The 15326-nt window shown below is 37.5% G+C and overlaps 1 protein-coding gene across 1 annotated transcript in view; it reads left to right on the forward strand.

Annotated features, from left to right (window-relative positions):
• PKHD1L1 (PKHD1 like 1) overlaps positions 1–15326 on the forward strand; it is a 147041-nt gene that overhangs the window by 74430 nt on the left and 57285 nt on the right. Inside the window, exons 47-52 of the mRNA XM_039254390.1 lie at positions 292–428; positions 2446–3475; positions 5054–5245; positions 10820–10971; positions 12084–12243; positions 13319–13490. Coding sequence (XP_039110321.1) covers positions 292–428; positions 2446–3475; positions 5054–5245; positions 10820–10971; positions 12084–12243; positions 13319–13490 — 1843 coding nt within the window. The remainder of the gene's footprint in view (positions 1–291; positions 429–2445; positions 3476–5053; positions 5246–10819; positions 10972–12083; positions 12244–13318; positions 13491–15326) is intronic.

Genomic DNA, 15326 nt, shown 5'->3' on the forward strand with positions numbered 1-15326 from the left:
TAATTAAGACAAAATACCTTTATTAGTATTAGTTCAAATGTTCAAATATTTATTTAGTATCTTTGAAAAATGCTGTCATAGGTACCTTAGGGAATGCAAAGGTGAAAAGATAAGGTACTTACCTTTCTTACTCTCTAGAGGAGGAAATGATGTGAATGCAAATAACTATATCCCAGGGTGAGATTAAGATTATATATGAATAAAAAGATATACTTAGGTATGGGGAAATCTATATAGCTAGAGGACTTTGCCATGGTTTTTCTTTATGATGTCTTTAAAATATTTGTCAAGGTGAATTTGCTACACAGACATGCTTCCAAGGAAAGTTTGGAGAAGAAATAGGCAGTGACCAGTTTGGAGGCTGCATTATGTTTCATGCTCCCGTTCCTGGTGCCAACATGGTAATTGGAAGAATAGAATATGTAGAGGTAAGAGGCATTATTACTAAATCACAGTGGTTTGCTGAAAGTTATCCACGCAGTGGCTAAGCACTGAACTCCTGGTGTTGACCGGATGCTGCTTATGATCTGGTAGAGGAGACAGAGAAGTAAACAGACAGTTTTGATGCAACCAATTATTCTCCCATTTAATCATGCCAAAATTTTGGTTCTCTGTTTTTCTCACACCCACATCAAATTCATCAGCAAGTTCTATCCACACAGCCCACAAAATCAGATGACCTGCATCCAGTCTCTCTCCACCACTGCTACCCAGTCCCTCGCCCAAGCCACCATCCCCTCTCACCTGGACTACTATGGGTTCCTCCTAACTGATCATCTTGCTTCCACCCTTTCTCCAATAGAATCTCCAGACCACAGCCAAATTAACTTTTTAAAGTATAAATCATATCTTGCTTCACCCTGTTCAGTGGCTTCATATTACACCTAAAACAAAAAGCCCACGTCCTTCCCATAGGACCCACACAGTCTGTCTGCCAGCTGGCCGCTGACTTCATCTCCTATGACTTTACCTTGGCTCATGCCATGCTAGCTACATGGGTCTCCTTGTCAAGCACATTTCTGTCTCAGGTTCTTTGTGTTTGGTCTTCTTTTTGCTTGGAATGCTCCTCCACCAAATGCTTGTATGGTTCACATTCGTTTCAGTAAGGTGTCTTGCTCTTAAGAGAGGCCTTTCCTTACTGTCTTTATTTGAAATAACTGTCCAAGGCTGTTTTCCTTTATTTACTCATATCTCCTGACACATATGTACTTTCAATCTCTCTCCCTAGAACATAACCTCAATTAGTTCAGAGATTTTGTCTTTCTGGTTTTCTACTGATTCTACTATAGCTGAAACAGTGCTTGGCATACAGCAGGTTCTCAACTGATTGTTAATTGAACCAATATATGAAAAAAATGAATAAATATTCAAGTTATCCCCAAGAAATTAGGAGCCCCTCTGTAACTTACTCATATTCAGTCTATATAATCATAGTTTAGCAGAGTTTTTATCAGGTGTTCAGTAAAAGGAGGGAGGGAAGGAAGGTGGAAGGGAGGGAGGGTGTGATTGAGAGAGGAATAGTAAAATCCATAAATCTATTAAATTCGATACACTCCGACTGCAAACAATGTATTGAGGATGATAGAGTAAACACCCGTATTTTGTGAAACTTTCCTCTTCCTAGGATATTTTACACATATGTGACATCTGAGATATAGATTAAGTGAGGCCAGGGTCAATCTGTGTATTGATTATTAGTAACAGTTAATTTTTTAATTTTTAGATGAAAAATGAAAATAAATAGATGCGCTAACATTTTCTTTTCTAACCTTATGGGATCATATTACACATACACACTTGCACACACACTCTCACACACTGGTATCCTCTGTATTAAATTACTGGATTGTAGACCTATTGAAGGAAAGCACAGCACCGTGGTTAATAAGAGCACTGAATCTAGAATCAGACCACCTTTGGAGTTTAAATGGAGTTTTATGACCATGAACAAGATTCTTAGCCATTGTAAACTTCATCTGTAAAGTGAAGTTGGCGATAGCTGGTTACCTCCTAGGATTGTGGTAAAGATTGATCATGCATATACGACACAGCACAATATCTGGCAATTGGTAAACACTCAAGAAATACTTCTTCTTATTATATAAGAATCAAAGTGAAGGAGAAAAATAAGTCTTTGAGAGGTCATATATTGCCAAACATGGAAGTTTAGTAATAGATTGAGGTGAAAAACAAAAGATTCAAAGATGACTTTTGTTCATGCATTCATTTGGTAACAAGTACGGGCTGTTACACATTGAATAAAGCAATGTGTGTTGAGGGTCAAATAACAGTTTTGAAGGATAAACATGAATAATAATGGAAGATATAAATGTATCAATAATAATTAATATAAAATTGGAAATTATTTTGAAACAAGAAAATATAAGCCAGGCAAATTATTACTCTATGTGTATCACTAATAGCTATGATTTATGGACTTGACAGATATTCCATGCTGGCCAGGCTTTCCGGTTGGGGCGGTATCCAATTCATTGGCACCTGCTTGGAGATTTGCAGTTTACATCTTATGTAAGAGGCTGTGCAATTCATCAGGCCTATAACAGAGCTGTTACTATCCATAACACACATCATCTTCTGGTTGAGTGGAATATTATATATGATATCAAGGGAGGAGCATTTTTTATAGAAGATGGTATTGAACATGGCAATATTTTGCAATATAACTTGGCAGTCTTTGTGCAGCAAAGTACTAGTCTTTTGAATGATGATGTGACCCCAGCTGCATTTTGGGTCACCAACCCAAACAACACCATACGACACAATGCAGCTGCTGGAGGCACTCACTTTGGCTTTTGGTACCGAATGAACAACCACCCTGATGGGCCATCCTATGACCGAAACATTTGCCAAAAAAGAGTTCCTCTTGGAGAATTCTTTAACAACACTGTTCATTCTCAAGGTTGGTTTGGACTTTGGATATTTGAAGAATATTTCCCCATGCAAACAGGATCTTGTACTTCTACAGTGCCAGTGCCTGCGATATTTAATTCACTTACTACTTGGAACTGTGAAAAAGGAGCTGAATGGGTCAATGGAGGAGCCCTTCAGTTCCATAACTTTGTGATGGTAAATAATTATGAGGCTGGAATTGAGACCAAGAGGATTCTGGCTCCTTATGTTGGAGGATGGGGTGAAACCAATGGAGCAGTGATTAAAAATGCCAAAATAGTTGGTCATCTTGATGAACTGGGAATGGGGTCTGCATTTTGCACAAGGAAAGGCCTGGTTCTCCCATTTAGTGAAGGCCTGACTGTAGCTTCTGTACACTTTATGAACTTCGACCGTCCCAACTGTGTAGCTTTGGGAGTGACATCCATCACTGGAGTTTGTAATGAAAAATGTGGAGGTTGGAGTGCAAAATTTGTTGACATCCAGTATTTTCACACACCAAACAAGGCTGGCTTTCGATGGGAACATGAAGTGGTACTGATCGATGTTGATGGTTCACTTACAGGTAATGTTATATTCTAATTTTTGATAACATATGTTGGAAATATGTTTGTGTTTAAACAGAGAGCTGAACTGTCAAAGCAGACTCACAGGAATCACAAATCTCACCCACCACCAAATTTCAGTAATAATTTAGGATAAGGTCAGCACTAGGCACAGATGAGACACTTTATCTGGAAGAAGCCCGAATTGTCATGTGTAGCCTTTAAAAATATCCTTTTTTTTTTCTTGCATTTGTGCTTTGGTTTGAATTAACAGCAAATTTTGAGCAATATTTATGGAAATATTGACCACAAAAGGAAATTGTTTCAGGTTATTCATTTTATATTCAGTTAATTATACAGATAAGAAACTGTTTACATAATTAACCAAATTCTCTAAGCCAATCATGCCCCATAAACATAGATATTCCAGGTTTATTTACATAAACAATGTAAGCAGACTGGATATATCCTGCTAAAATACTGTAAAGGAAAAGAATAAGTAACGGGCCTGCTGTTAACCCTTTTCTTTTTTTTTTTTAATATTTTTTAATGTTTATTTATTTTTGAGAGAGTGAAAGAGACAGAGCATGCACAGGGGAGGGGCAGAGAGAGAGGGAGACACACAATCTGAAGCAGACTCCAGGCTACGAGCTGTCAGCACAGAGCCTGATGTGGGAGTCGAACTCACAAACCATAAAATCATGACCTGAGCCAAAGTTGGACGCTTAACCAACTGAGCCACTCAGGCACCCCAACCCTTTTTTTACCACTCTAAATTCTGAATTTGAAATCAGTTCAAAGAATATGTTAACTGTAATATAAAATTCAACATGATTTGGAGGTTAAATTTTTTTTTACCATTTCAAGTTTAGAGCCACATTTTCTGTAAATATTCATAATTTCTAGAATTTAGTGTCTTTACACACTTTAATGATATTTGTCTAAATAAAATCACAAAGATTATGTGTGTGATTCTGCATAATTCTTTAAGAGATAATTAACAAGTAAATCTACAGATACTAACAATTTACTTTTGAAAGACTTTGTAAGATGGAAAAAAATTCATCTCAATATTCAAATAGACTGAGTTCTCAACTATAGTTGTTGACTTTTGACTCTTGTTCTAACTGTGGCTTTTAGAGGGAGAAGATTTGGGTGATTCTCATTTATAAAACTTGTGCAACCTTTATTAGTTTATCTAATTCAGCTTAGATATTTAATGGTAGCTGGCAGTCCATTGGTTAAGAGTACAGGCTCTAGAGTCAGACTGCCTGGATTTGAATCCTTCTGTGTATCCTTGAAGAAGTTATTTAACCTACTTCCCATCCCTATTTGGCCCTCATGGATGCTTTAGATCCTGTGTTTCATCTACATCTACAATAATCTCCCTGACCAAAGGGTCCACTGCCCAGCCTCCATATGAGGTCCTCTTCCCCCATGCCCAAAAAAATAAATTACCAGGACTTTTAGATTTTGTTACTGGTACTATGGGTCACAGTAGCTGTATGTTGTTGTGGACAGTTTGGGGGTGTTGTTTGTTTTGTTTTTTAGTTTTCTAAAGTGATCTAGGAAACATGCTGTTTGTGTCCATCTCCTAGGTCACAGAGGACACACTGTCATTCCACACAGCTCGTTGCTGGACCCTTCCCACTGCACGCAGGAAGCCGAGTGGAGTGTTGGGTTCCCTGGGGCTGTCTGTGACACCTCAGTCAGTTTCCACCGTTTGGCATTCAACAAGCCTTCTCCAGTATCTCTGCTTGAAAAGGATGTGGTTCTCTCAGACTCTTTTGGTAAGTGGAATATAGTAGTTTAAACTAGCAACTTAAATGTTTTTCTATTTTCATCATCATTTTTTTGAGTTATCACTCAATATTTGGAACATGGACAAAGTATAATATTTTTATTAGTGATCATCCAGGCAGGAAACAAATATCACACCCAAAACAGGCATGTGAGGTTATGGAATAACTGCATGGACGAGCATGATGTTCTGCTGCACAAGGAACCTCCAGATAATATTACTACGGAGAGTAGGAAAGTTGACATAGTCCTTGGAGCAAGATGGTAAAAAATACTCTGTTGTCCCTGCCAGTGAAGGCAGATCCTTTTGATTATCTTTGTTGATTGAAATGGGATGGAGGAGCATTTGCTAGGTCAATAGCTGTCTACTAGGTGCCAGGGGTTATTGGTTTACTGATTTGTTTTAGTGATGATACCATACCTGGAATATCAGATGAGTTTGACATCATTACCTGACTAGGTTGCCTTAATTTGCTGTCATTATTCAGGATCCCTCTGGCATTTGCACGAGCCAAACAAGCAAGTTAAATGGGGATATGCCCTTTGGTGGAGACATGCAGGAGCCCACCGAGGACCCCCTACTTCCTCACAGAGAGGGAGTCAGGGGAATGAGCAGCTCATTACACATTCCCCTCTGCCTCTGTTCCCCAAACTCATGGAGAATGGTGGACAGTGGATCTGCAGGGAAAACAGTAAATTTGAAGCAACTCTTTTATCATTTATTATGATGTTATCAATTATTATATTTAGCTTTAAATCATTCTTACCAGAGTTTCTTCATCCTATGAATTGAAAGGTCATATAGCAACTCTCTGAGTAATGGGTATACCCACTGGCTCAGTGACTTAATAATATGAACTCAGTAGCCATTCCTTTTTTTTTTTAATTTTTTTTAATGTCTTTATTTCTAGGAGAGAGAGAGAGAGAGAGAGTGAGCAGGGGAGGGTCAGAGAGAGAGGGAGTCACAGACTGAAACAGGCTCCAGGCTCTGAGCTGGCTATCAGCACAGAGCCCGGCGCGGGGCTCGAACCCACGAACTGCTAGATCATGACCTAAGCGAAAGTCGGACACTTAACCGACTAAGCCACCCAGGCGCCCCATCCATTCCATTCCATTTTTTAAAAAAAATTTTAAATGTTTTATTTATTTCTGAGAGACAGAGAGAGAGAGAGAGGGTGAGCAGGGAAGGGTCAGAGAGATACGAAGATACAGAATCTGAAACAGGCTCCAGGCTCTGAGCTGGCAGTCAGCACAGAGCCTGATGTGGGGCTCGAACCAATGAACTGTGAGATCATGACCTGAGCCGAAGTCCGACACCTAACTGACTGAGCCACCTAGATGCCCCTCATTAGCCATTCCTTTCTTTCTGATTTCCAGATGTCCAGAATGGAGCAACATTGCTTAAACTTTTAGAGACTATGGTACAATAAACAATATTTTAAGCAGTGTCGTAGTCTCTGGGTCTAAAGTTATCTCTTGTCTTAGCAAGAGAGTGGGAGGCAGGATTAAAAAATAGGAGAGAGATGGCTAATGTCTGGGAAAAGACAAGAGCCCCGAATAAGGGTCCTTGCCCCATATTTATTAAGATCAGAAGGCTTACAAATGTGATGGGTGTGCACAAAGAGACAAAGAAACTGTGAACATCAATTTATGGGCATGAAGGAACGGGGAGTTTTTGAAGATATACGGTGTTTTGGGGGTTTGGGTCAATATAAAACAAAATCCAGGCTCCAGGCAGTTGGGCGGATGGTTGTTAATGGCAGATAGGAGGCACCATGTCTGTTTATCTTAGCTAGCTTAGAAGAGAAGACAGATAGGGGAAGTGACCTCAGGGTTAACAAGACACCTTTTCTTTTGGTAACCATCTCCACTCTGGGCTGCTTCCCTTAAAGTGCAATGGTCTATAATCCAATTTACTTGTTTTGCCTAACCTGACCCTATTCTCCTTTGAAAAAAGCTTCTCTGCTATAGTACTAAACTGGGGGGGCACTTTTGCCCTGAATGCCTAATCTTGCCTACTTCATATACCGTTGTATTGGGAGCCTTTGCTCCTATTCCTATCTTGGTCCTTTGCCTGTCCCTGTCCTCTCTATCTTTGGGGTTCAGTATCCCCCTATTCTCAGGGTGCCTTTACACCATTCTATTCTTGGGGTGCCAATCATGTTTACCCAAATTCGGGTATGTGCATACTATAGCTTTTTATTTCTCTGTGCCTTGTTAACCCGTTGGTATAAGCCCAGGGGATTCCTAAGCCTATCCCTCCCAAAGCAGAGTATCTATGAATGTTTTCTTCCGAATAAAAACAGACAGGGTAAAACAAAAAGGAACCAAAACATCAAAATCAAATGAGTTTCTTTTATCTGGTGAGATAATACATTAATATTTCCCATTATTTTGTATCAATAGTTACTTATGATAAAACTTTTAATCATATCTCCAAATACTTTATGACATACTGTGAGTAGACTGAACATTAGCTTTTTATAAAACATGGTCTAAGATCATTCTACAGAGGACTCAGAGATGTACAAACCACCCTGAGTAAATTCTTTTAAATATACAGCATAATAAAAAAAATATATATATATGCCTTTAACTATATTTCAGCAGTAGTATTTAAGCATTTTAAGTCTCTTCTTTAGGTTTGTTTTTTGTCGTTGTTGGGTTTCTTTTTTTTTTTTTTTGGTATTAGTGGTGGTGGTAGTGATGATTTTAGAGAGAAGATTTTATTTGTGTTATTTATTTTATTTAAAGTTTATTTGAGAGAGAAAGAGAGTGGGGAGGGGCAGAGAGAAGGAGAGAGAGGACCACACACAAGCAGGTTCCATGCTGTGAGTGTGGAGCCCAACGGAGGGCTCTCAAATCCACCAACAGTGAGATCATGACCTGAGCCGAAACCAAGAGCAGGATGCTTGATTGACAGAGCCACCCAGGTGCCCTGTTTGTGTTTTTATTTTTTATTTAAGAAGTCTAATATTTCTGAACGTATGAGATTATACCTTTCTTGTGAAGTCTCTCTGTGCCTTTTTGCCTGATCCTTTCGGGAATGAAGATTTTTATCTAATTACTAAACTGAACACTTTGGTGGCAAGATCTATTAATTTCTGTCACCCACATAACTCAATACAAGATGTTGCAAATAGTAGAGACTCAGTAAGCACTGAATTACAATGGAATTAGTTGTAGTACTCAGATCAAATTACAAAGTAGAGAAAATGTCATGCCAGGCATTTTCCTTTCTAATATGACATAGAAAATAAATCTATTTTCATAGTCAAGCAAATTTGACTATTTTTATTTCCATTAAATTCAAATAAAATGATTTAGTACTAAACATTAAAAGCAGAAAAAAGAGATCACTTGTTTTCATTTTATATATATACTAAATGAATCAAAAGTTCAACAAATATACTAGAACACTGGGAAATGAGAGTTGATATAACTTTACATATATCTTTAGATATCTTTATCAAAGTCTTTTTATCAAAGTGTCTCATACATGGTGATGTATCTTTATATATATGTATGAATATATATGTCTTTATGAATTTATATGTAAAGTTAGACCAGATGGCAAATTAATTTTTGACACTGTTAGTGATACTATAGACCAGATGGCAAATTAATTTGAGACACTTACTCTTAAGGATACTATCTTTTTGAAATATCAACTTCAGATTTCAGTCCAAGATGCTTAAAATCAGCATACTGAAAATGAATGCATCTGAAAAAAAATTAAGGAAACACAAATAGCTATTAAAAATGACTATGAGTTATATTTACAAAACAGAATTATGAAGGAAGTTCAGCCTAAAGTATAATTCCATGCATCAGAAAGCTTTGGTGGAGGTTGGTTCTGCCAAACAGAGCCAATTCTAGAGGTTGTGGATGATTTTCATGAACTCTTATCTAAGTCAGCTTTGCTTCCTGACAGACTATCCCCTAACTTAATAGCTTAAATCTACAATCATTTGTTTTCACTCTACTGTCTGAGGACTGGGGGTTGGGTGATCTTGGCTGTGCTCGGCCAAGACGCTTTGCTCGAAGGTGAGGAGCCTGTGGGCTTTGCTCCTCCCCAGCAGCTGAATTCAGGCTGTTCCCTGTGTGCTTATTACAGAGTGCAGGCTGGAAGGAGAGCCAGCTCCCTGGGGCAGGCTCTCTGCATTTCAATGGCAGAGGCTCAAGATGGCAAGCCTCACTCAGCAAGCACTTTTCAAAGGGTTATGAGTGTCTGGTCACCTAACATCAACAGGCCTGGGGAGTCTACTCTGCACTTAAGGAAGAGAGAGGAATGAATACTTGGTGAATAATTCAAATCATCATAGTTCTTCTCATACATTGCAGGTCATTTGGAACTATACGTTTTTAGGGTCTCTGCTCATTGCCTTTTTAAATGCAATGCTAATTCACAAGCCTAAGAACTAATGAATTTGCTCCTTCTTAATATTGGAATGTTTTTGCCTTATTCTCCAAAGAAAAAGGATGAGATTTTATTTTATAGTCTTTTTTCTAGCTTCCTCTTCTTAAATTTGTAAGGGAAGAGTTTGCATATTTAACATAAAGTTCAGAGATGATAAGAGAGAGGGAAGGGATAGGAAAAAATAGAATATCAGCAATTAATCATAGATCTCTTCATTGTTTTGTAAGAAATCTTTTCACATCTTCAGCTGAAGCTGTCGGGCACTCTCTCATGAACAAGCATTACTAAATTAAATACTTTTTCTCATAACAGGTAGTTTAGGTTCCAGGTTTGTCATTCACAAAATTCAGGGTATCAAGGCCAGTGTTGGTGGTAAGTCTAGTGGTAGCCTAGATCCTTAAGAGCTTGAAATCAAAACTTTTCATTAGTACTTGTTATGCAGATTTTTATTAAGTCAACAAATATGGGAAATTTAGTAAAGAATTAGAACTTATATCCCTATAAATCAAGGATCTTGAAGAATTAAGTTCTTAAAAGAAAAGCCACACTATGTATATATTTATGTATATATATATTTTTAAATTCTTATATATTTATTTATTTTGAGAGAGAGAGAAACACACACAGGGCAGGCACAGAGAGAGCAGGAGAGAATCCCAAGTAGGCTCCACACTGTCAGCACAGAGCTAGACACGGGGCTCAGCCTCAGGAACCATGAGATCATGACCTGAACCAAAATCAAGAGTCAGACACTTAATTGACTGAGCCACCTATGGTTCACAACAGAATTATATTTTAGACCAATAATACTTAAAAAACTGTGTTAATATATTTAAGCACTTTTGTCATAGTGGTCATAAGCATCATCATGTTTGAATTTTATCTTTCCCTAAGGAATAACGATGTCATCTCAATTCAGAATTCCAAGTGAGAAGCATTTTGTATTTCAGCTAAGTGGAATATTAAACATTGGGGCCTTCAGTTAACAAAGACATTTAGAACATAAGTAATGAAATGCTATAAGGACTTCTTCAGAGACTTCCATTGACGAGGCTAATATTTCACATTTGTACTTCTTGGTAAAAAGAGGAATTTTCTAGAGATAGAGATCACTATTATTTGGTTGTTTTATGTTCTGCTACAGGCACAAGCATTGTTCCCTTTCAGAAGAAACGACTGACTCATATGTCTGGATGGATGGCTCTGATTCCAAATGCAAAGCACATTAACTGGTATTTTAAAGATGTAGATCATATAACCAACATATCCTATACATCAACATTCTATGGATTTAAGGTAAACAAAGAGCTATAAAATTCGTCTTCTAATAATTATGATTGCATGTAACACTAATGAAGCATGGAAGGTGCTCGCCTCACGTGCTGACCTAAACACACTTTATGACCCACCCTACATAAGCAGCCAGCCTAAGAAAGAAACCTTGGTAGGAATCAGAAGGCAACAGTCTTTGCCATATTCCCATAGTACGGAGCTGATGTCCTTTTATTATTACCATAATAACTAGCATTTATTAAGTGCTTATGAACCAGGTACCAGTTAAGGGCTTTATAATTTGTATTATTTTAAAAAATTTTTAATGTCTGTTTATTTTTGAGAGAAGAGAGAGACAGGGCATGAGCAAGGGAGGGACAGAGAGAGACACACACAGAATCTGAAGCAGGCTCCAGACTGAGCTGTTAGCACAAAGCTTGAACTCACAAACCATGAAATCATGACCTGAGCTGAAGTTGGACACGTAACCGACTGAGCCACCTATAATTTGTGCCCCTATAATTTGTATTTAATGTATGAAACACAGGGCAAGTCCTTTATGCCTATCACCTAGATCTATCTGAATCTAACATTCTGTGAATATTTTCTTTTGAATTTTTTTAAAGAAATAAACATTTTTAGATAAAGTAGAAGTTCCCTGTATGGCTTAGTCTAATCTCATTCCCCCATTTCCACCTCTAGTGGTGACCAGTATCCTGAATTGGGATTCATATTCTGCAACTTATACTACATATGTATAACCAAAACCAATACCTATCATTGTTTTAAATGTTTCAGACATTATAGACATAAAATATTCTCTAAATATGTGTGTATGTGTATATATATATATACAGAAAGGGAGACAGAGAGAGAGAGAGAAAGGCTTTTGTTGCCTTAGAATATAGTTAGCATTATTTCCATAAACATGTATAATGTTACTAAACAAAATATGAATGCAAGATGACAAATTAAAACCAAAACTTAAGTCTTAATATAAGGGCTACATATATGTCATAATATATTACACAATATATACATACAATAGATACAATATATACAATATACAAAGTCATGTATATTATGCAGGATATTAACATATAAAAGATATCATATTTTGGGGAAAACTTTTATAGGAAGAAGACTATGTAATCATATCTCATAACTTCACTCAAAATCCTGATATGTTTAATGTTCTTGATATGAGGAATGGCTCATCAAATCCATTGAGTTGGAATACTAGCAAGAATGGAGACTGGCACCTTGAAGCAAACACAAGTACTCTTTATTACTTGGGTATGTGTTCATTGGGCAAGAGTGATTCTAATGCTTTGTTGAAAGGAAGAGAAAAATTGCTTAATGGGCAAATATGTCATACAGTGCCCTGTATATAGCAGGATTCAAGAAATGTTTGCTGAGTGAAAGGATTAGAGACTAAATTTATGTTGAAAAAGGCCTTGAGTTGAATTAAGAACTTGTATTTTATTTTTTTAAAGAAATTTTTAAAGATTTTATTTATTTATTTATCTATTTATTTATTTATTTTAGAGATATGAGCTCATTTTAGAAAATGAGCGAGTAGGGGAGAGGGGGAGAGAGGCAGAGGGCGAGAGAGAGAGAGAGAGAGAGAATCTCAAGTAGACTCCATGCTCAGCACAGAGTCTTACACAGGGCTCCATTCCATGACCCTGAGATCATGACCTGAGCTGAAATTAAGAGTTGTATGTTCAACTGACTGAGCCACCCAGGTGCCCCAGAACTTATGTTTTATGTTTGGAGATAATGCCAACACTGTTACACATGGATCTGACATTTATTTCACAAAATTAGAGGAAATGAGTACAAAGGAAGCTGTCAAATATATTGTTTCCATTTTTATTCTTTTATTATTTTGGGCAATTATAAATATTTAAGAATATATTTTGAGTTCCAAAACACTTGTCTTGTCCAGATATTTTGACTGATTGCTTCTCAATAAGATGTGCGCATTTTGTCAGAATTTTTCCATATGTATTGCATACATTTGAGCTCTACCAAGGTACGATCTAGAGAATATTTTCAAATTGCCATGGCTTTGTCTATATTCAAGTTCTTTGATCATCATATGAATTTATTGTTTTTTAAAATTTCTTTTAAAAAGTGTTTATTTTTGAGAAAGAGCGCAACTGGGAGGAGGAGGAGAGAGAGAGGGAGACAGAGGATATGAGGCAGGCTCTGTACTGACAGTAGAGAGCCTGATGCGGGGCTCAAACTCATGAACCTGAGATCAGGAACTGAGCTGAAACCAAACTAAGCTGAAATCCTTAACTACTAGAGCCACCCAGGTGCACCAATCATCATATTCATGTAAAATACTTTCCTTCACTTTCAGTGTCAGGAAGAAATGACCTTCAGCAGAGCCAGCCCATTTCTGGGACCCTGGATCCTGATGTGAAAGATGTTACTATTAATTTCCAAGCTTACTGCTGCATTCTCCAGGACTGCTTTCCTGTACATCCCCCATCAAGAAAACCAATTCTCAGGAAACGACCAGCCACATATAAGTATACAAGCCTTTTGTTTGTTAATACCTTTGATAGCACTTGACAGAATTCTTTTCACACCTCACTCTTGATTGAGATAATAGTGCCCTGGGCCTGCACATGCCTTGTGTGTCACCAAGCACGTCCACACTCATTACTTCACTTGGGCCTTATAACCACCCTGATGAGAAAATGGAAAAGTCTCACAAAAATTATGTGTGAATGTTACTGGTAATCTCAAACTTGCAGAATGTTAGATATGGATTGTTAGGCCAACTCCCTTACTCTATAGGTGAGAAAGCTGGTGCCAGTGACCTTTAGTGAATTATGCAAGGTCACAGAACTTTTGATGGCACTTCCAGAATAGCACCAGAAACTAATTCTCCTCATTCATCTAACATTTTCTTAGCAGGTGGTGTCTCATTGTCTAGAATAACTATCATGGTCAAATCTTGTAATACAACTTATTTAATTTTAGTTCAAATGTTTGATTCCCTCATATATGTTAATTCTTCCAGTTGAAAATAATTTTTCTGTCTTTGAAACTTATATAGCCCTTTACCTTTATTTCTCATGTGAAACATTATCTCTACCTTGTATTGTAGTAATTACCATACATCATGGTACTAGTATGTGATGATTATACTAGTCTTTAAGTCCCTTAAAGGTATGATCCTGACTTGATGTATATTTGTGTCCTTTATGAACAAATAATAATCATAAAAATCATGTCAGTGATGATAAAAGCTAACATTTAGTTGACACTTAAGAGCTTACTCTTGTGCATCAAGTACAACTCAATATTTTTTTAGGTCAAATTCCATTTCAAAATATAGAGATACTACAGTAGCTATTATACAAAAGAATAATTGAATTTGTTTATGTATTAATCCAATCATTAAAAAAAATATGTGCTGAGCACCTGCTATGCCCCAGGCACTGTGCAGAGCACTGGGGAGTCCATTGTAAATAACATAGATGTGGTCCCTGCTCTCGTCGCAGTCACATTCTATCCAAAGAGACAGATGCCAACAGAAGCAAGCAAAGAAATAAAAAAGTAAACAGAAAATAAAGCACATGAATGTGCGTTGTAATAAAGATTGTAAGGGCAATGGGTAAGGGCTGGGACAGAGAGCAACATGAGAGGGACCTCCTTTGGGCTAGGTGGTTAAAAAGGAGGGAACATTCCAGTTGAGAGCCAAAGGGTGGGAAAGGCGGGAGAGGAGTGTTCTAGGCCAAGAAAGCATTTTGGGCAGAGACCCTGAAGTGGGAAAGAGTGTGGCATAACTGGGAACAGAGAGAAAATCAGCGTGGCTGGACCCTGGTGAGCAGAGGAGAGTGGCCTGGAAATGATGTTGGAAACAGGTAGAAATCAGCCCATTCATCTCAGGCAGCAGTTAGTATTAAGCAAAAGAAGCTTTTAACTGGTTTTCAGCTGAGAAGTAACACACTCCAAATTGCATTTTGGAAAGACCACTTTTGCTACTCTGTCAACATTACAGAGGGATAGTGGAGAAAGGAAAAAGGCTCATGAAAAGACTCTACAGAGCATTGTAAGAGACATGGGCCACCAAGGTTTTTGACCAAGAAGTCCATATGTAGTGTAAGGTAGATAAAATTATTGAAAATTTAATTAATATTTTTTATGACTCACCTAATAGATTGCTCTAGACCAGAATGTGATAGAGGGATATGTTGTTATGCTACGTGTATATGTCTTATCATAGGGGTTTTCCCCTGCATAGTATGAGTTTTGCCCTGTAGAAATAACTATAATTGGATTTGTTAATTAGTATTGTGCAAATAATACTATCAGTGAAAACAAACAGAATCTTAATCCAGAGTTGGTACTTCAGG

The sequence above is a fragment of the Hyaena hyaena genome, unplaced genomic scaffold, assembly GCF_003009895.1.
Source record: "Hyaena hyaena isolate Hyena2069 unplaced genomic scaffold, ASM300989v1 scaffold_482, whole genome shotgun sequence".
NCBI classification, from domain to species: domain Eukaryota; kingdom Metazoa; phylum Chordata; class Mammalia; order Carnivora; family Hyaenidae; genus Hyaena; species Hyaena hyaena.